This window comes from Aythya ferina, assembly GCF_964211825.1.
Source record: "Aythya ferina genome assembly, chromosome: 9".
Lineage (NCBI taxonomy): Eukaryota > Metazoa > Chordata > Aves > Anseriformes > Anatidae > Aythya > Aythya ferina.
Genome location: NC_140305.1, coordinates 8,785,315 through 8,813,042, shown reverse-complemented (window position 1 = coordinate 8,813,042; position 27,728 = coordinate 8,785,315). Strand labels below are relative to the sequence as shown.

Genomic DNA, 27,728 nt, shown 5'->3' with positions numbered 1-27,728 from the left:
AAAAATGTGCTGTTTGTTCCTGTTTTGTCATTTAGGTTCTATTCAGAGATTTTAATCAATGGTTTGCTTAGTCCCATAAAAACTTAGAAATCTGATAATAAAAACTCAGAGTGAATGGAAGAAAAAAGTTTTGTAAGAGAATTATGGTTTGTTTGTTTTTTTGGCCAAGTATTTTGTCATCATTACCTTTCAACAAATAGTTCAGCACTGCTGATGGAAAATTTCTGACCTTCTCTGCTGGCTCTTCATCACAAGATATGTTTAGTACTTATGGCAACATAAAATCCCTAGGTTACTGCATTCCTGGAAATATCTCCCTTTGGGAATTAGGGGAAGCAGAATCTTGGTGTATCTTTAAAGAACAGTGAAAAATGCGCAAATTTTCAAATGGTGGAAGAAGTCAGCTGGATGAGTGTAAGCTACACAGCAGGAAGTAGAGGCAGCAAAACACATTTTCTTTTTAGCGTAAACAAGACTAGGTTCTTTTACATGGCATTAGATACCCATAATAATGCAGCTGAACTTTTTTTTTTCTCTCTGCTTTCTTATTTAAGCAGTTTATTTAGGCTTTGTTGTCTTGCTATGAATTTTCAAAAGGGAAAACTTAAAATCTCATCACAAACAAGTAGTTATGGTCTTTACTTCAACCTTTCCTGTTGAGTTGAAGACAAAACAAAACAAAACCAGAAAGAAAAAAAATGCTTTTTTCAAGATCAGTGTTTCTCAGTCTGACCTCCTTGCAGGTTTCCCTCACCTTCTTCTAAAGCATGTGGTGTTGGTCACTGCTGGCAAGAGGGTGCTGCAGCAGACAAATGACTGGTTTGATGCGATATGGCAGTTCCTATGATCCCAAGTGATGTAGTCAAGAAAAGGGCAGGAGCTCTTGCACTCACAAATAGGATTTTACTCAAATAAAAAATTCAATTTTTTCCTACTGCCAACTATTCATTGCTAAAAAAACAAACAAACAAACAAACAAACAAAAAAAAAAAACAACTCCTTAACCTACACTGAAACTTGATACATTTATGGAGATTAATAATTCCTTTCATATCACAAAGCTTCAATTGTAATAGATGATTTTAAAAAGAGCTGTGTGTCTCTCCTTAAATTAACAAATATTTATGTTTGAGAAAAGGGATGAACATACTTGGAATGTATTTCTCTGCTATGCCAATGACCACATTCCAGCCCACAGAATGTGCTGCAGCTGACACAAGGAAAACAAAGTATTTCAGTTGGACCCACAAAGAAACTGCTTCATCTCCTCAATTCTCTAGCCTCACTCAGGTTCAGTGCAGAAAGCTTCTGTCTCACAGTAGCTGTATGCAGGAGATCCTGCTCAATACTGCTGCTGCAACGTTTTAACTACTGCTACAGGGATATTCATCATGTCTCCTGCTGTGAGAAATACCTCAATAATTTTCTCAGATAGAGTCTTCTGTGAAGCTATTTTATTCACAATTGCAATGGCAAGCATCCTGCAAACAGGAGCACCCAGCAAAAGTATATCATAACCTTATATTCCCTCTTACCTATGCTCGATTCCTTCCATTTCCTCATTGGCTGAGTACTGCAGGTTTGCAAGCTGCTCAACACTTATTACTATACCATATGTGTAAAATTTTATTTGACCAACCATTAATTTCTTATTTTCCTTTTTTTTTTTTTCCTCCTTCTTCTATCATGACTAGAGGGCCCGTGATTTTTTGTTTTTACTGATTTCGCACTTCCCATCCTGTTTTTCTTAGCTATCCTCCCTATTTCGGGACAGTGGAACCTTCCCCTTATCTGCTTAGCATACTCCCCACTGCTATGCCACTGTCATCCTGCACAATCACATTTGAATATGCAAGGTTAGTAGAATTTTCCACTGCAAAAACATTCTACTGAAAAGAAAAAAAAAGAAAAAGAAAAAAAAAAAAAAACAACCCACCAACCTTTGTTTCTCACACTGCTGTAGTAGCAGTACACAAATTACTAACTTTTATTAAAATTACTAATTTTAATATTATTTAATTTAATTAAATTTTATTAAAATTACTAATTTTTAACAATTACTGACTGTGCACAATCACTCTGCTTTAGATTGTCATAAGCTCAGCTTCCATCATGCATGACAGTGCTTCATCAAGATCCAAAAATATATCCTTGCTTCAAACCTGAAGAAATTAGTGAGAAGGGCAATGGATAAGCCAGGAAAACACATAGAAAGGCTAAGGAGCAATTGATCTCCAGATGCAAGATAGTTTAGCTTGAAAAGCAAAGGAGAAACATGATACTCTACTGTGCTGCTCTGCTACAGCTGTAAAATGTTAATTCCATCCCAGTGGTCACTGCAATTAAGCCAAAGTATCCTTAAAATAGGAAGCTCAGATTGGTTTCCAAAACAGTATAGTCCTGTGTTTGACTGTGAATTGTGTAAAACAAAATAGAACTTACTCAAACCAAAAAATCCTGCAGGTATGTTGTCTGGAAGGATTTTGCCTAATGGCTAGAATTGGAGTGGATACTTAACTACAGATAGTGTTGGCAAGAGTTTGGTTTTCTACATTCTGGACAGGAAATCAAATAGAAGTTTCATTTTCCTTTTTGAAGAATAAAAATGCAAAGGATAAGTAATCTATGTTTTAGGCAATGCTATCATTTTGAAAGAGAGATTTGTAGCATAGCTAAAATTTTGCAATTAGTCCCAGACACCTCTAACTTAAGGGACAAAAACATCACTAACTTCCTTCAGGTGACTGGCAAGCCATGTATTCCTTTAACATAAAATTTCTCAAAGCTATGTAGTTATTAAACAGTTTTTCCACTCATTTTCATTGAGTAATAAACATTTCTTCCCTTCACTTCTTGCTTAGATTATAAACTCCTAAATGAGTGGTCCGGGCTGCACGTTTATAGAGTTTGTCATCTTCTCATGATTTTGGGAGCAGCAACCATGCAAAGTGTCTAAATACTCATACATCTAACTTAATTGAAATGGAACATTTTAAATCAATTATTTGAGACTCCCCTTTGAATACACTAGCAGCAGAAAGTGTAATTACTGACTTTTGAGAATGAAAAGGAGAATCTTTACTGTTATAACAACGTGAAAAAAAAAAAAACAAAAAACAGGGAGATAGGGTCTACTTGTGAGGATATTCTAACTTCTTATGAGTGGGCAGGGTACATGAATACCTAAGCATGTGTATTGGCCAAAATGATCTTTTGTACTAATTTATTGTTTCAGACAGATAATGGAAATGAAGACACACATACATACATAAAGAATTCTGAAGAAGTTACTTTTGTGTAAGTTTTGTTTTCCCAAACAGAAAGAAATGTATTAAGCTTTACAAGACTCCTAGAAAATATTTATATATGTAAAATTCACACTCAATGGAGAGTATATTGAGATACACAAATATAAATATACTGCATATACCATAGGCAATAATTTTCTTCCGCTTCAATTGCAGCAGCATTACATTTTGCTAAAAATGCTATACCCTTGTACTTTCACTGCTCAGTCATTGATCAAATATATGAAGATGCACATTGATCCTTTTGAAGAATAGGGGTAGCAACCACCGTAATGTTCTTCAGGATTAGTGAAAAAGTAGATAGAAATAGGGCTTTGAAAAATACTCTTAAAAGAATAAAAGAAAAAAAAAATAGATATATGTCTGTTATGTATACAGCTGTTAGCTACATTTGTTTCCCTTCAAGAAAATGATTGAACTGGACACAAAACCATTAATTTATTTGAACACAATGGAACACAAACACACAAGAAGAATAAAGTTTAGCACATTTTACTTTAATTCTTGTTGCAGGGAACTATGACACCTACTGTCTCTAACCCATCTTTCCTCTTACCTGCAAAATTATTCACTACATAGTAACACATACTCATGTAATCATAGTGACTTTAGAAAGTGAATATAAATCATTGAAACTGAAAGCTTTCATCTTTGTTTCATTATCAAGGATTTACATAGACAACTTTGCATACCTTTTAGTTTTCTTTAGGCAAATCCTATTTATTTTCAAAGTTCTTCTTTAGACTATGATGCTGTGAGGAAGAAAAGTGTGTGACTTTTTTCAGCTTTGTATTATTTTGAAAACTCCCAGAAGGGGGCTGGGAAAGAAGGAAATCAGCACACAAACAAAAATAATAATGATTACACCATTAAGGACATCTGAAATGACATCATCATTGCTAAGGAAATCTCAGAAGTGTGTTTACAAAATCACCTCATTTAGGAATGCCACTGATAGATGCTTATAACTCAATAGTACTGCAGATACAGCACTTTCTAGCTAGTTTGTGCACAGACTTTGCACCAATTGAATTTGTTTTTTTATACAATAGATTTAATTAAGGAGACAGAAACTATTGTGAAGACATGAATAAATCTTTGTAATAGTGACTTTACATTGATCTTTTTTACACAGACAAGAAATCAAGTTATGCTACGTTGATATAAATCAAAATATAGTGAAAGTCTCAGAAAATTCATCAATGGGTATGATTGATTTTTGTTTAACTATATCTTTGAGATGCAAGATCGTGCATCTTAGTTTAAACTAGTCATGAAAGAATACGTTAGAAATCAGTGTGATTTCTTTTCTTTCTTTGCTTCTTTTTTCCTCCATACTTTTCCCCCAAGAAATTATGGAGTTTATGGAACTCCTGCATCATGGGTTCTACAACATTAGTGCTCAACTTAAAAAATTTTTTATTTCTATGCTGGAATTCTTAGGCTCTTATAGAAAGTGGTTTTTTTTTGGTGTTCTGTGCTTTATTCAACTATATTTTGAGTTTCTTTTGCATATTTTGCATTTAGATCTTGTATCCCTTCACCTTGCAAGGCAAGAAAACAGATTACCAGATCTATTTTGCCCTCCGGTTCACACAACTCTGTAGCTGTAGAACCCGGTAATATTAACATTACTGTTAATAAAATCCATATTGTTGCACTGCCACTGTAAGAAACAAGTAGGAGCACAAGGGAGCAGAACAGGGCAAGAGGGTTAGGAATAGAAGGCAAGAGCTAAAAGGACACAATTTTCTTAGAGAATAAAAGGCACATCTCTGTGTGATCTATCATTTCCCCCTGCTGTCACCACAAGCTGACCTCTGTGCTTTCTTTTCATTGTGCATACGCCCTGGTTAGGTCAATGTTATCCTTTCTTCTGCCTGCATGTCTCCCACTGATAGATTAGCTACCAAAGGCAAATCAAAACAGTAGGAATATTTTCTAAACCAAATAAAACAGCATTTGGATTAGGGAGCAAATAACCTAGTTTTCACCTCAAGGCTTTGTTGCAGCTAGATGTAGACTACAGACTATTGAAAGATGTTACCAACCTTCTTTCATTCCTTTTACTGTTAAAAATAATAGCTATTATTTATTAGTTCTAATGTAAGGAAAGAAAAACAAAGAAACAAAAAACTTGTGTCATTACTCTGTTGTACAAATGCTGTAGTGAATTTCCTGCTGAGAGAAGCAAGGAGTAGGCACGTAAGAATACAATGAAGGCAGCCAAAGGCTGTGTAATGTGTCTCTAGAAGAGTAAGCACTTCCACTTTTCTACATTGTTCTTACTACTCTTTATAGGAAGAAACAAAAACAAACAAAAACAAACAAACAAACAAAAAAAAAAAAAAAGGAAGAGAGGAAGAGAGAGGAATAGGGAAAATAGGAACTAACAGTTTATTTCCTCAAATGAGCATGCGGACTTTGTTTCTTTAACTATGCAGTCCACACAGTCTTCACAAAGTATCTCAGGCCAAGTACTACAACTCTAGGTAACCTATTTGCCTTTACTTTCTCCTGGTTCTACTTTTGCCATTTACCTTCTATGTCCAAATCTGTGCTATTCCTTTCAATGAGGTAGAAGGACTTGAATGTTCTTGTTAAGCCTGAAAAAAGAGTACTTGGAAAGAAAGTCCACTGTTTTTAATCAGCATGTTTTTGCAACCCTGTATTTCTACTCCTCTGGTGCATGCTGGTACTGTTCAGTAAAAAAGCCATATTTACTGTGTGCCAAAACAAAATAAAGAAGTACACTGTGATCCCACCCATGGTGAAGGTTTTATGGTATAAGGCATTGTGAAAATACAAAATAAATGACAAGCCTTGCAAACTTACACAGCAAGGAAATGAGATGAACTGAGAAGCAATAGAAGAGAAAAAAGGCTTAAGACAAAAGTCAGGGAGCTGTTTCAGGATGGTGACGATGATCTGCCAATTCCTGAACTGTGTTTCAAATACTGGTATCTTTGACATTACCCAAACTGTTTCTCCTTCACCTCTTCCTATTTCTTATGAGTTCTCCTGAAGGGTATGAATATTTCTTTAATTATCAGGCTAACAGACTTCTGCAAGAAACTCAGTCCTCTACACTTATCTCAGTATTGGCTTACTCAAAGCAAGTGTTGTGTGGGTCAGGCCATTTAATGCATTACACATTCAGCAGCAGCAATCTGACAAACTGTACATAGCCATCCTCACCTGAGCTTGGGAAAGGGACCTGTTATCTGAATCTTGACACCATCTCCTGAAATGTTTTCTACATGGGTGGAACAGGATTCCACAAGGCACTAATAATTTCCACGTGGAACAGGCTGGAGGACTGTTGCTGTTTCCAAGTTATTAGCAATTAGCCATTGTAGTCACTCATGGTTGTATCTAAGTTCATGTGCAACAGTGAGCAAGTTATATATGGATTTGCAGGAAATAATTTAATGATTTAGAGGACTTTTGTCACTGATATACACATTTTCTACCAAAAAAAATGAGTAAGAAATAGAATTAAGAGAGAGGCTATTTTTCAGGAACAATCTATAGTGTAGAGTACTATAGTGAAAAATCACTTAATGATGCATATCAACAAATATTGTTTGACTACTCAGAAAAAGCTCTTCTAAACTGTTTCTCAACTCACAGAATCACAAAATTGTAGGGTTGGAAGGGACCGTGAGAGATCATTGGGTCCACCCCCCTGCCAAAGCAGGTTCCTTAGAGCAGGTTGCCCAGGTAGGCATCCAGACGGGCCTTGAATATCTCCAGAGAAGGAGACTCCAAACCTCCCTGGGCAGCCTGTCCCAGTGCTCCGTCACCCTCACCATGAAGAAGTTCTTTCATGTTTTGGTGTGGAACTTCCTGTGCTCTGATTTGTGGCCATTACCCCTTGTCCTGTCCCCACAAACCATTGAAAAGAGGTTGGTCAAATCCCTGTGTCTCCCACACCACAGGTATTTATAAACATTGATAAGATCCCCTCTCAGTCTTCTTTTCTCCAGGCTGAACAGATCCAGGTCTCTCAGCCTTTTCTCATAGGGAAGGTGCTCCAGGGTCCATATCATCTTTGTGGCCTTCTGCTGGACTCTTTCCAGGAGATCCCCGTCTTTTTTGTACTGCAAACTTCTTTTTTTGTACCAGGAAAACTTTTGAACAACTGAACAGGACAATGTGAACATTTGACACTTTAAGTTTAAAATGAACCTGATTTAGACCATTCTTTATTTTATACCTTACCTACATCGACATATATATGTATGCATAGTATGTAAGATAAAAATAATGCTTTGTATCTTCTAGTGTATACATGAAGACTTACACTTTTCTTATAGATATATATGCCTTTTTTTTTTTTTTTTTTTTTTTTTTTTACAAAACAATGTTTCAATGTTTACAGACTGCAATTGCTTCTGCCTGAAATATCAGCAGTTACAGTTTTCACTGCCACTGAATTCCACAAATGCTTTATAAGTTCTGTTACGCCTTCCTAAGACTTCTGTACTTCTGTTATTTAGGAAGTTTGTCACACTAATAACTCTGAATATTGAAATATTCTATTCATGGATTCTTTTTTTTTCTCTTCCCTCATAATGTACCCTAACATTTTTGGAACTAAGTGGACCATTAAAAATGTATTTCCACTATACAGATATGCGTATATGCACGCATGTGTGTGCATACACACGCAATTAACTAATTTTAAAGCTAAAAACTGTATTTCACTTAAAAAATAAAAAATAAACTGTAATTTGCAAGCTTCCCCTCTTGATTGTTGTTATGAAAAGGCACACAATACAGTATTTCAGTTTCTTTGATTCTGGTTCCCTACAGATCTTTCAAGTCAGATGAATGAGATAGTAGAAAGCTCACACAGTTTCTTCCTTGCAGTCTTTTCAGATATTTCATTGCCAGGTTCCTATTTCTGAACAGAATTACTCCGATTTTGCACTACTTTGATGACCAGCATTCATTCTGGATATAGAGATTGGGTATTCACTGCTAATCACAGTCTAGTCTTTAAGAAGATATTAAGGATAACAAAAGAGTGAATTTGGAAATTATCAGTTTTGCTCCTAGAAAGAGGTGTGTGTTAGCTGGTGTTTCAAAATGACGCCTATAAACAAAAAGAGATTCTTCATTTGCTTTAATGAGCAACATCAAGATGGCAATCAGTAAGATGCTGATGCCCAGGCTCACTGTTCAGTACTAGACGCTATCTGAGACAATATAAAAGAGGGATGAGGAGAAGTGATGGTACGTGATCTGGTTTAGCAACAGACAGCTCTACCCTCTGGTGGCTGGGTAACAGCTGTTCAAGCCTAGAAGTAAAACTAATTAAAATATTGTGACAAGATGAGAAGTTCAGTGTACAGTTATTGATGTTCATAAAAATAAAAGGATATTAACATAAAATGCAAAACAAAAATTCATTAGAAGAAAACGTGCTCATAAAGTGGGAACTTTCCAGTTAAAGTATGTGATAAAGCAAATACTGTAGTCAAAAAGTAGACCCAACAGTGTCGGTAAGAGCAGAGCAGTTATTTAGGCCTCCTTCCTTCCCTTAAAGTTACTAGAACAGGCTTCAGTCTACCCAGACAACTTAGTATCTAAACACAGTCAAGATGAAGAGTCCATGTCACTCTAGATATAATGGAGGCTGGGTCTGTGCTTGTATTTTATGAACTGTTCTGAAACACACTGCAGGTCACCTACCCCTTTATATCATATTCAGGGGGCAAGAAATCAAAGCTGTCAGAAATATGAAACTGCCTCATTGCTGAAGCAAAGAAATAGCTTTCTCTAGGCCTACTGTATCTGCCTACCACCTGTACTAATTTTATTCAGTTATATTTAGATTACAAATCCTTTGGAAAGAAAGTCAGTCTTCTCATTTTTAAACACCTGGCAAAATTGGTCCAGCCTTGATACAAATAAAGAGACTTTTTAAGCTTGTTTCCTGATCTAAAAAGGCTTCATAATTTTCTAAGCATCTTCCTAAATAAAGCTGAGAAAAATAAATAAAAAGTCATAATATTACTGAAAACAAAGAAAACTTGACTTGTAATCTCACTTATTTGCACTGTAATATTAAAAGTGTGCAGATAGTGTTTTAGGGACAGAATTTGTTGTTGTTGTTTTTTTTTTTTTTTTTTTTTTTTTTTTTTTTTTTTACATCAGCAAGGATTTATCAGTCAGATGACCTATTACTGAAGTCTTTGAACTTAGCATTACTTCTGAATGGAAAAAGGTTGCACTGCTTCATCACGAGCAAATATGAAATACGACACTACCACCACTAGTCCACTACTACCCTCTCCACTGGCAAGATCTTCAGAACTTTGTTTTTTTGTTAATTCACAATCAATCCAAATTTCATTTACTCACTTTTAGTTTTGAATTAAGTCTAGGTTCATACAATATTCTAGTCTACGTCTGGGCTCCCTACACTTTCTTGCTATACAAATGATTACGTGTAACAGATACATTTGCAAAACAAAGTGGTTTACGCCTCACAGTTACTTGCACTTCCTTAGAGGATAGTCCCTCTCTATGGTAGGATGTAAGTGCCAAGATGTCTGACACAAGCAGTAGCTGGTGGCTTCAGAAGAAAGTTAATCTTTTTGCTCTTAATTGGAATAAAGTAATATCAGAATTTGTCATAATGTATTAAATGGAAGTATTGTAGCAGAGAAGAGGAATTAAGAACAGGGAAACAAAACTGCAGACAGAAGCTGAGAGAGCAGGAGGGTCCTGAAACTTATTCATTGAACATAACGATTCATGGTTATACAATTACAAAATGAGCAAACATGTACATGTAAGAATACTGTATGTGGAAGTGTAGGATCCAGACAAAAGCAGTATTTATTTCATTATCGTGATTTTCACTGGAACTTGAACCACAATAAAATATTCCCTACCAATTGTATTCTAAACAATAAATCTTCTAAGCTTTTCCTTCCCAAGTACTGTAGAGCCTGTTAATCTATATATGCCACATATGAAAAGAAAGAAGGAGGGAGAGAAGGAGGCTTTTCATTCTTGATATGTAAATCTTTGCAAAATCCTTACAATAAAATAAATCAAGGCATCATAATGCAAAAGAAGTCTTGGGTATGAGGTTCCTTGAAAATGTCAGTTGTTGAAGACATCTAAGTAGTACATGGTTCCAGTATTGCTCATATCATCTCTATTTCAAAAAACAACACATTACAAAAAACAACATGTTACTATAGCATATTTACAAATGAGCTAATGTTATTTTAAAGTTACATCTACCAAAAAAAAAAAAAAAAAAAAAAAGAAAGAAAAAAAAGAAAAAAAAAGAAAAACAAAGGAAAACAGAAGACTTTACTTGCAGAAATATTGGACCTCCACTTGTAAAAGTTTGGGGAAAAAACTGTTCATAGTTATAGCTTCAGTTTCTTCCATTCCCATTAAGGTACTAGACTGATCAAGTGAGAGAAGGAAGCCAAAGTCTTCTGTTAACGTCTAAGATCTGACAACTATTTCTCCTTAGCTGTTATTAAGAAATTAAAAAATAAAAAAAAATAAAATAAAAATCTCCCACCTACTCTTCTGCTTGATAAAACACTGTGGTTTGTAGTAGGTCTCCAGAGCTTATGTTTATGGTTTTAGGCTGACACTGAGTAAAGGTGGTTTAAATTCCAGGATCTGCTGCAGACTGCTTACATAACCTTGTACAAGTTATGTACAAAGTCTCATTTGACTTTGTTACAAAACAGGGAAAATACTGTTACCTTTCCTTCACCCCAGCCACATCACTTAAGACTGACAGCTGGTTTGGGAGGGGCAGGTGGTGTTGGTCCTATACAGATCTTACTTATCTAAGCCTCAAACACTGGAACAAATATTGTTGAAGATTTATTTGACCCTTGGATGTTCTTTGATCTTCAGGTGTTGCCAGAGGAAAAGATTTTCCCAAAGTTAAATAATTAATACTCTGTGCAGTATCTCAAATAATTTCTTTTTCAGTCAGAAGTGGAACATAAAAGACTAAATCTGAAAATGAAGCAGATTCTTTCTCACCTTCAGCCAGATGTACATCAGTTTAACCACACTAATAGGGGGCTGGAGGTAAATAAATAAATGAGGCATTAAAAGCTAATGAGCAGAATGTGCACCCTGTCCTTGGTCCTGGCTTAAGCCACCAAAAGGTTATATTGACTCTTCATATTGGCTGTCACCCTGGGTAGACATTTACACAACATGCCAATTGTTACAGCAGGTGCAAATGTGAGCTCCCAGGCATTGTTGGACAAGCCAGCAAACATCACAGGCAAGGGAGTTCCTTCGTTACAAGCACATGGCAATTTTCTTCTCAGAGGGTTGGAATACATTTCATTGAAAAGCTTATGCCAAACCTTGCCCTAGAAATACCTGTGATCACAGTAACTGGGAATTCACCTTTCATCAATATCCCAGGCAAGCTCATGGAAAGACCAGTAACCCAACAGTGGGCTTTAACTGCAGAGCAAAACAAAATAAAAGCCACCACCTCCAAATACACAAACCATCTGTTAATTTCCTGCTTCCTGCAACCACATCCAGTAATAATTAGTGGTAATCACTTCCCTGATATTAATTTTGGCTTTGGGATGCTTCTAAATTGGCTTCAGGAAAATCAGGCTTCATTCCTCCCTAGTTGTTTCCTTCATAGTCTTCAATCTCCTAAAGGTGTCTGACAGCAGTATGTGAAATAGCATGGGTTTGTTGTTCCTGTCGAGCTTTTAAGACACAAGGTCCTATAAAGATAACATTTTTCTTCTAAGCTGTGGGCTGATCACAGCAAGTTCATAAAAACTTTTTTGTGCAGATCAGCCACTGTCAAATGGATTCACTTTCATCAAATCACAATTCATTGGTGTTTCTGGCACATAGCTCTTATGCATACCAGTATTCTCATGTGACATAAAACGAAGCCATATGGTTTGATTCAACTTTAGTTCCCCCCCCCCACCTGATCTTCTATTCTGGTGACAAAATGCTTTTAATGAATGGAATGTGTAAAAATTATTTGCAAAAATGGGTCAACAATAAAATACTAAACCCAGTGTAAGATTAAACATTTGTATCAATACAAACATCACAGTTCTTTATGAACTAATGTATATTGCTTAATTCTGAAATATACATTTTCAAAAAGATATTTCAGGCCCAAAAAAGTCATTTTGCTTCCTTGGTCTGAAAGCTTGAAGAGAGATCAAATGAAAGAAACACATCTTGGGGATGTCAGATCCTTATTTTAAATGCTGCTTTACCAATAGCCTAAGGGCACCTTCTTTTTAGGGAATCTAGAAAAAGATTTTCTGTTGTTGTTTTCAATTAATAAAATATTAGCTTTTTTTTTTTTTTTTTTTTTTTTTTTTTTTTTGCAAGTAGTTGGTGACCTTGCCCCCCTAATTTCACTACCATTTTTTTTTTTTTTTTTTTTTTTTTTGTCTAACAGAAAGCTGAAAAACAAGTGTTAGGCTTTATCACAGACTTGTCATAGGTTAGTGTGTTAAAATGTTCACCTTTCTGAAGTGGTATACAAAATTGTAAGAAATTGTAAGTCCACAGAAATCAGCAGCACATCTCTATACAGTTTCGAGGGGGAAAAAAAAAAAAAAAAAGAAAAAACATTCTGCCTTCCCTGCATAATACATACATTGTTGTAAGAGATTTGTAGTTAAATCTATGGATACTCTCAATGCCTAAGAAAATACACTAGCACAAGGACTGTTTTATGTTTCACGCACTACACAAATACACTAGAATTTACTAGTGGCTGCCCAGCTATCTCCACAGTTTTAGCCTATGTTATTCAGCGTTGCACTTGTGTCAGAACTGTAAAGTTTCTGTTGTTCAGAAATTATATTCATCCTAAACACCACTGTATTTTTTCATTTGGTGACAAACCATTGCTAAATCTAGAATGCAGAGAAACCCCTTAGCTCAGAACATCTTACCCAAAGTTTTGTTGTTTTTGTCAGTTTAATTTCTTCTTTTTTTTTTCTTCCCCCCTCCCCCCCCCCCACTCCCCCCCTTTAAAACTCTACAACATATGGGAACTTCATGCTATTTATCCTCTTCTGCTTAATCTCCACTCATTTATTACTGGTTGATGGATTTTTTCACATCAGTCAGTGAACATGAAAAAGTTTGGCCAAGATCTACTTTTCCTGTAAGAACAAAGCTGCAGGTTCAGTAGTAGCAGGGAACATGGAGACATTTTTTTCCTTATTAGCAACAAAAGTATACTGTCTTCCATCCTCTGCTCCTTTGGAATTCCTGTCATCAGCCACATTCTTTATAAGAATTGTATACCAATAATTTACAATTGTTTGCAAGAAAAGACAGATGAACAAAGAAAAGTGGAAAACACAGGGAGGATCATCACTGCTAAAAAGAAAGGGTTTAGAGGTCATGGAAAGGAACTGGGATATGTGCTACATATCACTGAATGCAACTTAGCCCTTTAACTCACATGACAGTTTCAGCTTGGTCCCAAACCTGTGGGGTTGTGGATTTTTTTGTTTGTTTGCTTGTTTTTGTGTTATTTTTTCTTACCAATTAATGGGATTTATGTAGAATATGAAGATATAGGAAGAAGGAATGATGGATCGATCTGTAGTTTTCAATTGCTCATTTTGCACTTCTGAGCAGTTAACCATAAGAGGATAGATCATTGTTTCATATTTTTTCATTTATAATCCAGCTGTTATTCCAGTACCTTTTCTTTAAATGCTTCAGCTATACACTGTTCTTTGTACTCACAAAGCTTTACAGAAGACTAGTCTCCTGTTATTCATTTTCCTCAGTTGTTCCATCTCAGTGTCACTGTACTCCTAGTAAAATATTGTAGATGGTACTGAGATCAAATTAAACCCAGGTTCTTCCTATTGTTGTAATCTTAATGAGTCAACACATCTAAGAAGCCATATCCATCAACATTGCCATTTCAGTGAGAATATGGTGGCAGTCCAGAAAAACTGTCCTAGGAGGTTTTGCAATGTATAAATCAAATGGAAAAAAAAATGTAAATTTGTTTTATGCACGATTATCATTCAATGCAGTGTTTGTGATTTACCTGATGTTCCAGAAATACCTCCTTTTGCACCAGAACAGGTTCCTGTTTAAGCCAGACTTTATGCTACTGATCATTCATTTATTTAGAAAATGGCAAATTCTTTTTTCTACTTTAAAAATTTAATTGTTCAGACAGACAAGAGAGGAGAAAATAACAAACTATGATTTCAGTGACTCTTATATGTTATCTCAAGTAGTGCCTGCTACAAGTTCGAGGATATAGTATAGACTGAAGTTCACTGTGTAGGCCTTTAGGCAAATTCTTACAAATTAATTTAAAGAAAAGTGGATTCCTTCCATTACTTCTAAGAAAGAGCACTACTTTTATGTAAGCAAACTAGTAAAATGTCTTTCAGAAAACACGCTCAATTCATTGATGTTTACTTCCAAGCAAAGTAATTTTCCAAGGGATAGAAGTTCAGCTTTTAGATCTCAATATATGAACCCCTGTTAGTGCATAGAATGACTTACATCATCTTATACATTTGATCTATTTATAGGTGAAATCATCAAGAATCAACAGCAACCACAAAACTGAAAGGTCTGCATCATCTGTGGATCAAGCATTGAGGCAGAGATGGAGCCCACTAGCTACTAACTACATGGGATTTTCTGCAGCCAACAATGAGACAGCAGTTCCAGTTAATTTCTTTACAATTACCTCAAACCATAAGCCTGACTGCAAACGATGTATCACTTTTCACTTAGCAACAGCACTGATGTATGTAGGTCCCCCGCTGTAATACAATAATAAAAAAACCTTTAGGGAAGAAATAATTTAAATAGTTGGTATAGAAACCTAAGAATTTAGGCAGAAGAATTCTTTTTCTCTCACTCTCTCTTAAATAATTGAATGAAAACCTTTAACAATAGAAAACTTTATTCTCTCTTGTTATGTAAGATAGGAGAAGACTCTTTATAAAGGAGTCCTATGCATCTCCACAATGCCAGAAAAATATCTAAAAACTAAATTGGGGAAAGAAGAAACAGCATAAGGAACCGTCTGTTAGGCTACAAAAAGTACGATTTCCAGTGTTAAGTACTTTTCATTGGGCTTATGCATCCTGAACCGTCCAACTTATGAGAAAACTGGTAAAGATGAGTCCCATATCCTGACACAAATATTTCTTTGGCAGTCTCATAGAAGAGGTAAACATGTTGTAAGTGTGGAGACCTCAAGAAAAATAAAAAGTAAACAATTGAAAACTTGAAAGTAGAAGTGAAAGTTAGCAGTCGGTGATGCAATAGTTCCAGTTTTGATAAAAAGCACTCATTCAAGTACAAGACCAGACACAGAGGAAGCAAATTTGCTCAAGAAGATTTTTCACCTCTGCAGTACATGTGGGTATGCATATTCCCCATTTTCTCTACAGAGGCATATAAGCAGCAAACACTGTCATCAGATTTCACTTAAAGATTGTTTACACTTGTAGTTTTCCTTGCAAGGAGGTTTTTTGTTTTTTGTTTTTTGTTTTTTTTTTGATTATTTTTATTTTATTTATTTATTTTCCTCCTCACAAGTTCTTTAAAAAGCACCTATTTTATTTTTCTTTTACATTTATTGTAAACCTTGTCAGATGGTTTCTTAGGAGTGAAGGAGAAACTTCACTCTTTCCCCATCTGTGGGGAAGTTCTGCTTAGGACACCTTTAGTTCACTGTGCCTAAATCCATAGAGTTTTTTCCTATCTTGACCTGCCTCACTTGCATTTTTCCTCTTCCCTTAAGCAGTGTGATAGATTGAATTCTGTTGTTGTTTTTCCTTTTAATCATAGCCAACTTATGAACACATTTTTATTTAGATACCTTTCTATCTATATATTAACACACAGTGCTCAGCTGGACATCAGGCTGGGAGAATGAGCGTCCCTTTTTTTTCTCCTAGGGTGATAGCCACACATCATAAATGTCCAAAAATCCTCAAAGCTTTCAGGGTCAGGCTTATTTTGATGAAGTCAAACACATCACACACTGGTTATCATGAGAACTATTATGAAAATGACAATCAGATCAAACCACAACATAGGCGTGGGCTTGGAGAAACATGTCTGCAAACGCTATTAGAAGTCTGGTTGCAGCTACTGCATCTAATTTGGTTTCTCTAGCTGCCAGTCTGATTTGATCTTTCAATATCTGTTAGAGGAGAATAAACATATTCATGAAATGGGACCCCCTTAGAACTGGCTGCATGTCCACATGGAGTTAAAGAGAGCCACCTATACTCAGAGCAGCACAGGAATGAGGCTGTCAATGCAAGTAGTTTCGGTAAAGCAAAAACTGGAGCAATAAAGACTGTTTAGGGGAATTACATGGGGCAGTCCAGACTAAGTCCAAGTACTCAATAGAAAAGCACAACTCAGAGAATCCTTGAAAAAGTTATGTGTTGCTAAAAATGTGTACAAGTTGCTATTTAACCTCTGCATTATGTCAAAAATGAAAAGTCTGTCGAGGTATTAGCACATGGTACACAGGCCTAATACTTTTTTCTCTCCTTACTGCACACCTGGCCATCATGAACATTTTGCAAAAGAAAAGCAGATAAACATTTATTCTACTTATTGATGCGAAAGTCTTTTGATCTCCCAAAATTAACTATGCACAATAAAAAAGCATTACAGTTGATTAAACTAGAAAGACAAGTGGCATAAATACCATCCAGTAAAGGTCCAAGTTATACTGTGGAAAGGTGTTCAGCACACAGGTCTAGAGCTTCTGAATGAAAACTTGATTGACACAATAGACTCAACCATTTCAAAGAACCCATTACAGCTCATCATGCAGTTGGTTGCATAAAATGACACAGACGTTGTGGTCTGTAGGGCTCTCAATTAATTAACGTTTAGAACAGACTTTGAGCAAAAGGCTTAAAGGAGCTGTTACAGTAAACTATGCCAGGACCATCTTAGTAAGCCCCAATTATATATTAACCTATTAACACAAATTGAATTGCTAAATTTCAGAAAAACTATTAGATAACTACATATGGCATATCAGGTACATGTGTATAGAATTCTGCCTGTGCCCTTATTTGAATGTTGCTGTGATGTCAGCTTCCGTATAGAACAACGTGTATTGCCACAGCACAGACCCTGACCCACCAGTCAGAGCTCATGCCTTTTTGGAGCTCTATTGCTGTAGTTTGCAGAGAAGCTTAAAGTGTCAATGGATTTTTTTCCAGGTGTCTGATAAAGGGATGGATGAAAATGGATGTTCCTTTTCAATTTGCCCATGCTTCTCAAATTGCTTTTACCTGACTTGCCACAGCAGAAAGAAAGAATGCTGCTTATGTTGGCGCTTCCTATTTACCAGTGAGCAGAACTGCACCTGTTTCCCATGTCCATATGAAGAAGACAAACCTTATCAGTGCTGCCACTGCTCATCTGCAGAGCATGCAAATTGCTGGTGGTGCTGTTGCTCTTGTTCAAATGACCCAGACTGCAAATGCTGCTGCTGCAGTGGAGAGAATTCAGCATGTCAGTACTATGCAAGCAAATGCTGCAGAAATCCCATCAGTCAAGAACAGTCAAGATCATCAGCAACTGCTCAGTAAGTGGAGTCATGGGGTCTTAATTTCCTGGGGTTTTGTTTTTCTAGTTTCCATTTAGGAACATACGACGCATTGGTTCATTGGAGCAATTCCAAAAAAAACACAGAATATCTTTCTACTTACAATCAGAAAATGTAGTTTTATCTTGATATTAGTGAAATGTTATGCTTGCCTTTAACTGGGGCAAAGACTACTCCAGAACATCACTATACTTCCCACAGAGTGAAAATCTATGTAGGGACAAGGAGGAGGATATACAGGGAACCCTAAAACAAGGAGGAAAAAGGGAATATATTTGCAGCATGGGGCTTCAACACAAGGATGCAGGAAAAATGGATTAAAACAAACAGTAATAAAAGTGCAGTTAACTGGCAATGAAAGGAAGCAGTTCTAATCAAAGCAAGACACACACACACACAAAAAAGACAATTGTAAAAGTTCAAGAAATGTTGCACAGAATGGAAATAGAGCATAGTAATATTAGAAGATAAAATTGGAAGGGAGGGACTGATTATTAAATACAGAAATGCTAAACTAGAGAGCACTCAACAAAAAAGGTATTCGGGGGGGGGGGGGGGTGGAAGGGGGAGAACAATTGGCAAAAGAACACTGGATTAGAGGAATAGAAGACAGAGAAGAAATGACCTCTGGAAATGCACAGTGCATTCCTACCTAAGTAAACTGTAAACTTCAGAGAGATCAGAAGGAATCCTCATATCAACAGGAAATTCTATTCTCTTTAGTTTACTACCATTTTTTTTCTCCCTCTCCCTGTTGTTGTTAGAGTGCCAAGAAGAACAGATAGCATGGTTGAACACCTGGGAAGAAAAGGTCAGAAGGAAAGTAATAGCAACACATATGCTACACTGAGGCACAGCAGAAAGCCAGAGCGTAGTGCCCTAGAACCAGGGGTCCATCCTAAATAACGGAGCTCACACCAAAGATCTAGAAAATGGTAAAGCCGTCATAAAAGTAATGCTGTATTTTTACAATAATGCCCACAGGCTGAGAGGCAGGTTAGGACAACCAAGATTTGAAGAGAAAAGTGATTAGCATGTCCTGAAAAATCGGTCCGTTTCTAAAATAATTACAATCATTTAAATAAAATTATCCACATCTGAAAGTTTTGGCAATTAATATAAAAGAATCAATGATAAGGCTGCTACTAAAACTAAGAAAAATGTTAATTCATTCTAAAAATCAAAAATAAGTCATAAATGAGTGATTTTTAAATGCCTGAAAATTAGGATGATCGTATGTAGATGTGGGTTGCTATGCTAAGCAGAAATGGCCTTAATATTATTTTAGAAGTGGCAAAATGCTTACTCGTGCTACTTTCTTGATGAAATATTCCATTTGAAACATTTTGACATTTATTGTCTACAGTTTTCATTAAAAATAAAACATTCTAAAAATCTTACAAAAGTCATTGTAAAAGAAACCAACACCCTCTGAAACAAAACAAAGGGTTTCATATGAATTGCAGAAAATTTTTTTCTTCATTCTACGTATTTGTTGTTTTAATTTTTAAAATTAATCAGACAAGAAAAGGAGACAAAATACTTTTCAGTTTATAGTAAAGCTATATATATACAAATAGTCCACCACTCAAATTTAGACAGACCTGCAGTGACTAAAATGTCTGCTTTTCACCATTGTTGGTGACAGCATTCAAAATATAGTGAAATAGTTATGAAGATGAAAAGAAAATGTATTCTTAAATGTTTACCCAATTGTTTAAATAAAATATCTGGTCAGAATAGGACTGTTGGCATGCAAAGCAGAACTACTTATGCTAACCATTTTGTTTCTTAGATGGTACCCTAACATTCGGATGTCATATTTTTGTTGCTTTGTTTTTTCTTTGATTTTATTTAGGTCAAAAGATGTCATGTCAATATTCAGAACTAGGAATAATGCATTTGTCAAGACACCAGAAAGGAATGCCTCTAACCATGCCTTCCGTGACCAGCTTGCCTGTCCGCTGTGCAAGCAGTTGTTTCTCCAGCCATTTATGCTGCCATGCAACCACTGCATTTGTGAGAAGTGCATAACTAAAAGCAAGACCAAAGCTGAAGCAACAGACAACTTTTATATCATCGTATGCCCAGTATGTAGTAAAGCACATTGTCTCCCCTACACAAATAAAATTCAGCTGAGGAAGAATTACCTCAGAGCAAAACTAGCCAAGAAATACATGCGTAGACACGGCATTCTGAGGTGGAGATTTGACCACAGTGAAAGACCAGTCCACTGTGATATCTGCAGGGAGGGAAGAAGAATGGCAACCAAAAGATGTAAAACATGCGGAATTAACATGTGCAATGAATGTCTGCATTTATACCATAGCGAGAATGGTGCTCAAGACCACATCTTCACCAAAGCAGACCAAGATAATGAACAGTGGCCCTGCCTGCTACACTGCAACTCACACCTCTCTGAATACTGTCTGGATGACCACAAACTGATCTGCAGGTTCTGCAAGAACTCACTGCACAACGATCACGAGACTATTCCCTTGGCAGCTGCATGTTCAAAAGAGGCCACTTCCCTCTCCAGCACAATTGTAAAATTTAAACAAGGTTTGTATTCATGCTGCTTCTCACACTTCCCCTCAGGAAGGCAACTTGCACATATGCTTGATAAGCCCCACTGATTCTCCACACAGCACAAGAGTCAGAAAGGTGGTGTGTTCCCACTGCAGAAACACAAAAGGAACAAGCCCGTAATTGCGTGGCACTGTGAGAAAACTCTTAGCTACTAGGGAATGAAGGATCTGTGTGAGACAGGAGCAGAAATGTGCATCTAACTATGGGAAACTCCATTCCATGCTGCAGGATCCAGAGTAAAATAAACACCAAACATATCTGCAAATTATTTTTAAATATTAAATGTTCTGAGTTTCACATGTTTGAAGAGGAACTTCTTTCCCTGCAGACAAATTATGAATTGTCTCTCTTCAGTCAGTTTTATGCTTATGTCTACGTAGACTAAAAGGCAAGATGGCCACATTTGTCTCAGGTAGCCCAGCAGTGTCACTTTCATCTAACACTTCATCCGTAGCAACTAAGTGGCTGAACAGAGACCGGGGTTTTAGGAATTTAGGGTTTTCTTTTAGTTATTTTGATCTTTGCATATAACATCACAAATGTTGGGGACAAAATGAAATTGCATGGAAAATAATGTTCAGAAAAGTAGAAGTAAACCTCATGCAATGAGAGAAACAGCTTGAAGTGGGATATTCTCAATTTCAAAACAGAGAAAATAAAAGAAAATATTTGCACAGGACTTTGTAATGTGACATTATTTCAAAATGTTACTGCATTCTAACAAAATTTACTATCAGCCTCTGGTATTTTTGATTCTGTTCCTTCATAATTCTCAATTTTTGTGACAGAAGAATGAATGACACCTTCACATAATGGCCATCAGAGAAAAGTACTGTCAGTCACAGTCATAACCAGGTCTATACAGGTGCATTTGCTACCATTATTGTAACTTGATACTGACATAATAGATTTCCAAAAATAATATAGAGCTACCAGTTTCATGATCTCCCATGTAATGAGGTAAAATCATCAATTCCATTTGGGGGGAGATAAATTTGAATAAATGAGGGAATAATAATAAAGTAGCAATGAGCTGCCTAACTTTATACACTCAAATGTGAACATTTTAACCCAAACAAGTTCCCTCAGGACTCACTAGCAACAGAGATGACAGCAAACTATTAAAATTCTCACTTGTGACATGTTCTACCAAACCTGAAAATTTTTTAAACTACAACCTATCATTCTGCCTCTAGTAACCTGTACGTTTTAATATGAAGTTGGAACTACTGACCTGAGTTGTTTTTTTACAGCACGCCAAGGGGTTGATAATAATCTAATGGAAGTTATCCTGTTAAAAAATAATTTCCAGACCTACAAGGATGCCAAAAGGAAGGAGATCAGAAATGGATTCTTAAAATTACGTATGGTTCTTCATGAACAAGAAAAAGAGATGATGGAGTTGCTTGAGAACATTGAACTTAAAAAACAGAAAGAAATTTCAGAATATGTAAACTACACATCCAAACAGCTATCATATATGGATGGCCTTATTCAGTATGCTGAAGAGGCTCTTAAAGAGGAAAGTCAAATTGTGTTTCTACAATCTGCACACTGCTTGGTGAAAGAAATAGAAGACGCAATTCTTTCCATTTTCCATCCTAGTCCACTTCTCAGGGAAGATCCTTTAAGAAAACTTCAACTCAACTTTGATGAACTTTTTGCCATTTTACAGGGACTTGTCCCATCCCTTCGTGAAATAAACCGATCAGACAGTAAGGCAGAAAAGAATCCCTATCTTTTTAACCCAGAAATAATGCTTCCAATGCATGTTTCAAGCACTCACGAAGACAAACGAGCAACATTGCTCCGAAGCACATCTTTAAATTCTGTGTTTGAATCAGGCACGATGATTAAGAACACTCCTGGAAGACAACCAAGCTCTATGCCTCCCCATCATTCTACACAGAGTAATAACATGTGTGTATTTTGGGATGCAGCGTGTGAAACTCCAACAAAAGAAAGAAAATATCAGTTTGTTAACCTTCCAAGTCCAGAACCTATAGAAAAATTATTAGTCCCAGTGCCAGGACATGTTGTTATATACCAAACTGTTGTCTACCCAAGGTCTGCCAAAGTAAGACACTAACAAATTCTAAATATATGCAAAAGATTAACTATTACCATTATGTTTTCACACTCATTCAGAGTCCGTACCTAAGGAGTCTGACTACAATATCAGTTCAGATACGTTATCTGTAGCAGGCAATGCTTTTCAAACTTGCTTTTTAGATAAATTGAAGCATAAATTGATTCGCACTTTCCTATCATATTCAGTAAGTTTGTTATATTATTATTTATGTCAGAAATATATTATATGGAAAGGTCCAATGCAGAAGGAAACAGGTGTACTATGTTTGTATTTAAATATCTATACATCAGATCAAATCATTTGATCCTAGTCTTGGTCTTCAATGTGACAACATCATGTCTGTGTAATTTTCCTCATTATACATTTCAGAGATGTTAACAAGAATAGGATGCCAATTGCATAAGATCCAAAGTGCACGTTGAAAAGCACTGACTGTTATCAGCTTGCATTACCCTTAGCATGTTAAAAGAGAGTACTCTGAAATTCATGGCAAGAAGCTTAGCATTTTCCAAGACTCTAAATTGCATATCTTTCTTATATATTTCATGATATGGTTGGTATTTCAGCTCTTTTGGCATTTAAAAATTAAAATTTGCCAAACTGGAGCCTTCCAAACAAGTAAAAATGAAAACGAGCAAAAATAGAGAGTATATAATTGTGCGCTACAGATTTCTTTTTTCTCTTCACAGATTTACTGGACTTGTCCAATAGAAGATGTAGATTTCTTTGAGGTAGAGTTTTATGAAGTTGTTGGCATTGGTTCTGATAATATTGTCCAGACACAACTAGATGGACAGCTAAGCAAAATACAACAGCAGAACCTTGAGATACGTAATCTCGATCCAAATACAGAATACCTTTTTAAAGTCCGTGCTGTCAATAAAAGTGGTGAAGGAGAATGGAGTGAAATCTGTAAGGTACTGTATATTCTTCACATATTTTTAGAGAGTCGTGTTAACTTTCTTGCCTTGGTACTTGTCTTCTCCCCCATCTATTTATGAGGAAGACTACTTAAATAGAAGATTACTATTCACTTATTTAGGTAAGTGCTGCTAATAAGTTACACTGGATTTTTCCACATGTTCTTTCTACCTCAGTTTGCAATTGCTTGTCCTATGTAGAACGTTTCTCTCTCTCTTTCTTTTTTTTTTTTTTTCTAGCAGGAATTCTATGTTAAGATTATATCAGCCAAGTCACTGTAATATTCATATTACTTTAGGCCTGAAACAGCCTTTGTACTAATCTCTCTGAACACACAGAGTAAGAATATGAAGAGTCAGATCACAAAAACTTTCATGCTAGAACAAAAAGGCAGTAATTAAATGAGAGAGGAAGCAAACAAATTTAAGAATATTCTTTGACACCATTGGCCATAAGTCTCCTTTATTGTGGTTTTAGAAGAGGAAGAAAAGTGTTGAAAAGATAAAAGTTAAAAGGAATAGGAAGGTTTTCAAAAAAGGTGTCAAAAGTTGAGACATTTAATGAACTAAATTTAACACCCTTTGGGCATCCCAAGTCTCTTGATGCAGTCATCTTTAGTGTTTTCATAGATTGCAGAAAAAAAATACATAATTCATGCTTTTTCCTTGATAAACTTTCAGTAAAAGGGTGTACTGCCAAGCGGTAGCGCATAAAATGCAGATGTATTTCCTGAGAAGGGTAGGTGCCATTCTTAGGTTCCAAACATGTTTCACAGACTTTTCCTTATATTCATTGCACCAAGTGCATTGCACCTTCTAGGCCTCTTGTTCTTTGTCACATTTAGAGAATAAAATATCAACTTCGAAATAGTGTTCAGACATCCTACTCACTTGCCAAGTTCTAATGATAAATAATACCTTCCTGGACTGCTTCACTCCTATACTCAAAACACTGAGAACACTATATATACCTGTATGAATTTATAAGACACAACCCTTTTCCCTAAGAAAAGTTCAATACAGTTGATTCAACATAACTCATAATGCCACAGAAAGTGTCTAAAGGTATATAACAACTGCATGCGGCTGACAGATGGCATGCATCTTGGAAGACGCACTTCAGAGGTAGCAGCTAGGAAGGCAGGTCACCCTTGAACTGGCAAAAGATGTTCATTATTTGGGCAACTGGATCCTAGTTTAGAAGTCAATGAGTGGAATTCCACTATACCTCCCTGGATAAGGGAATGAACAATATAGTGGATTATTTTTTTTTTTTCAGGAGTAGGACTCAATGATCCTTATGCGTCCCTTCCAACTTGGGATATTCTATGATTCTCTGATTTCTGAGTATGTGTTAAGGTTGGGGAAGATGAGTGACAGGAACTGATGATTTACTTGTGAACCGAACTGCTGCATTAACTGCCCTAGCAAACCATGCAGATCTGCACCACAAAGCAAATGATGAAATCCATGGCTCCCTGGAGATGTCTCAACAGAGTAGGCAAAAATTTGTTGTTTCAGTGATGAAGAATTTGGCTGCTCTTGCCACAGGAGAAGAAATTAAGAGCACAAAGGAGGCAGTTAGAAAATCATGAAGGGTAAATGCTGGAACTCTTCAACTGATGCTTCTGCTGCTGCCAGTATTGCTGCTCTTGGAAGAGCTCCTCTATGTACCCACCCCTTCTTCTCAATGACAGCAGAAGCCCGCAGCTGCCCCGTAACCTGACATGAATGCTGATAGAATTCACATTCCTTAACTTGTCTCTTGGGACTGTCAACCACATAAACTGAGATAATATTGATGTTACTTAGGCATTTTAAAATCTTCATCAGATTCTTGTCAATGAAACTGTTAGAAGGAGACTTTTTCAAAACCACTTTGGAAGCCAAATAAAAAATTACTTTCAATAGGATGTGGGCTTCTAAACCCTGCGGTCATATCTGAAACACTTTCCCTAAATGAAAAGCTTGCCAAAACCTAATATTTTGTATTAATCACCATACTGCTGTATTTGTATTAGTTACAATGCAAGCCATTAGATAATTGCTCATTTTTGATATAAGATTTTTAGAAGAGTTCAATTTCTATTTTTCCTCCAAAAGTATTTAGACTTTCCAAAGCTTAACATAGATAAAATGGGCTCTTGGCCACTTTGAAAATATATGTGTAAGTGGCAAGTTCTTTTGAAAACAGACACTAATTAAATCTGATTCTCAAAATAACAAAATCTGTACTTTAATGCATTTTACTTGCAGATAACCACTTCAGATGAACACAGAATAATTCAAGACAGATGGGGGATTCAGAAGAGTATGCAGGGTGCTCTGCATACACCGAAATGATAGACAACGAATGAAGGCAGGATTCTTTCTGTTGCTATTGTTGTCGAACTGGAAAATGTGAATGCTTTCTTATGTAATGCCCCCTTTCCCACTCAAGTCAGCAGCCAGAGATCTAAGAGTGAACTGTTCAGACTATTATTGCTTTCTGGCAAATAATAATAAAAAAAAATAAAATACAGCCTTTTCATTATGTTTTCTTTTTCCAGATGTAGCAGCGAGGCCTAAGAAAAAACCTATATCATGCATAAAAATATAGTATAAAACCCATTAGTCTACTTGGGGGACTTTCACAGCTTCAGAGGAAATAAATGAGATATTTGCATTGTAAGGTAACATTAGAATCATTATTACCTCTGAGACCACTCAAATACCAGTTAACAGAGAGCTGCAGGAGCCTGTATCGGGTTTTGCATATTTTTAAAGTGCAAAACTAGTTACTCTGTATGTACACATTTTTGGTCTCAGCCTTACTCAGCTGAAGTAGAATATGCATACATGCATATAATGAAGCATGCAACAGGCAGGACAAACACAAAAATGAGGACAGACAGAACTTTATAACATTATGCACTTACTAAATGATAGCCAGGTTTACCTGACTGCTGTGAAGGTTACCCTGCGTGAGACACAGAGTATTAATTTATTTAAAGTAACTGCATGTAAAATTAGAAGTCACAGCAGGAGTCCACTGAGCAGGAGTTACTGGATCCACAGCAAATCCCTGTGTTCGGATGATCAAGAGTAATACTCAATGTCCTAATTTGTGCAGGTATGATCTTCCATGGTCCGTTTAACTTCAGCCATACCACCCAGGTATGTGTATCTACACACATTTCACTCCATATATACTTTTATACACACATACACATAAGTATTTAAGCACATTTATAACTACCTTTCCAGTCCCTTCAAGGAAGGCATTTACTTGGGATAGTAAATAGGATTAGGGCCATTACTAGCTCTTTTAAGCCCTTGCTGTGCATCCATGTTTGTTTCTTATCTTCAGCATGGAATGAAACCCTTTATGGAAAATTACACGTCATGGGTACTATCCAGAATTTTCTGGTTCTTTCCTTAAGGCAAATAAGAAAACTTAGGTATATTTATTATTAATGTATATTTTTTATGACACCTCTCATTTCTGAAGCTCTGTTTCAGCTTCACATAATTCCTGCAATGTAGGAACAGTCTATCCACTTTATAGATGGATAACATGCTAAAGGAAGAGATTAAACAAAAAAGGAACAACATCAGCTACATAGCCAAAATCTGAACTCTGAGAGCACCTAGTTCTCTGTCTTGTGCTAGCCACTGAACTGTTAGTGATGCTTCAAGTGACACGCATGTTCTTGCCAGGATCCCTGCGCAGTCTTTCCTTGACAGCATACTTTTCTTTGGATGAAGTCACTACATAAGGGCAAAAGCCATTGAAGGTAAAAGAGGACTGCATTTTCAAACATATTATGAAATAGTTTTCAAATATATTTCAAACAATAATAGGAGTACCTGATTTTAAGAAGCTTATTCTGAACACTTTAAAAGAGGCCTTATCTTCATACATGCATAGCACTCACAGTCTAAAAAATTCTGCTTGATTTTTGCAGAAATCTAAACATTTGAGCTCTCCTGATAGTAAAACCTAATTATTCCTTCAATACTCATGGCTCTTTAGAACTCTTCCCCAGACAGTGAGATTTTACACCTATTTCAAGGACATGTGAGTTTTTACTGATGGTCTATAGATCCCCAGAAGCTCACCCATCTGGCATTCCTCTTGGTACATTTCTCTGTAGATGAATAAGAATGCAGTTTGGATCAACTGTATAAAATCC

At 36.2% G+C, this 27,728-nt stretch overlaps 1 protein-coding gene and 1 long non-coding RNA gene across 2 annotated transcripts in view; one reads left to right on the top strand and one right to left on the bottom strand.

Annotated features, from left to right (window-relative positions):
* Positions 1-27,728, bottom strand: part of LOC311441088 — a 129,491-nt gene that overhangs the window by 47,795 nt on the left and 53,968 nt on the right. The gene's annotated exons all lie outside the window — the stretch shown is intronic.
* Positions 17,579-25,896, top strand: TRIM42 (tripartite motif containing 42; the record flags this gene model as incomplete). The annotated part of the gene is made up of 5 exons (XM_084530238.1): positions 17,579-17,931; positions 19,811-20,514; positions 21,795-22,618; positions 23,323-23,550; positions 25,810-25,896. 5 exons carry the CDS (start codon positions 17,579-17,581, stop codon positions 25,894-25,896), a joined length of 2,196 nt encoding a protein of 731 aa, XP_084386364.1.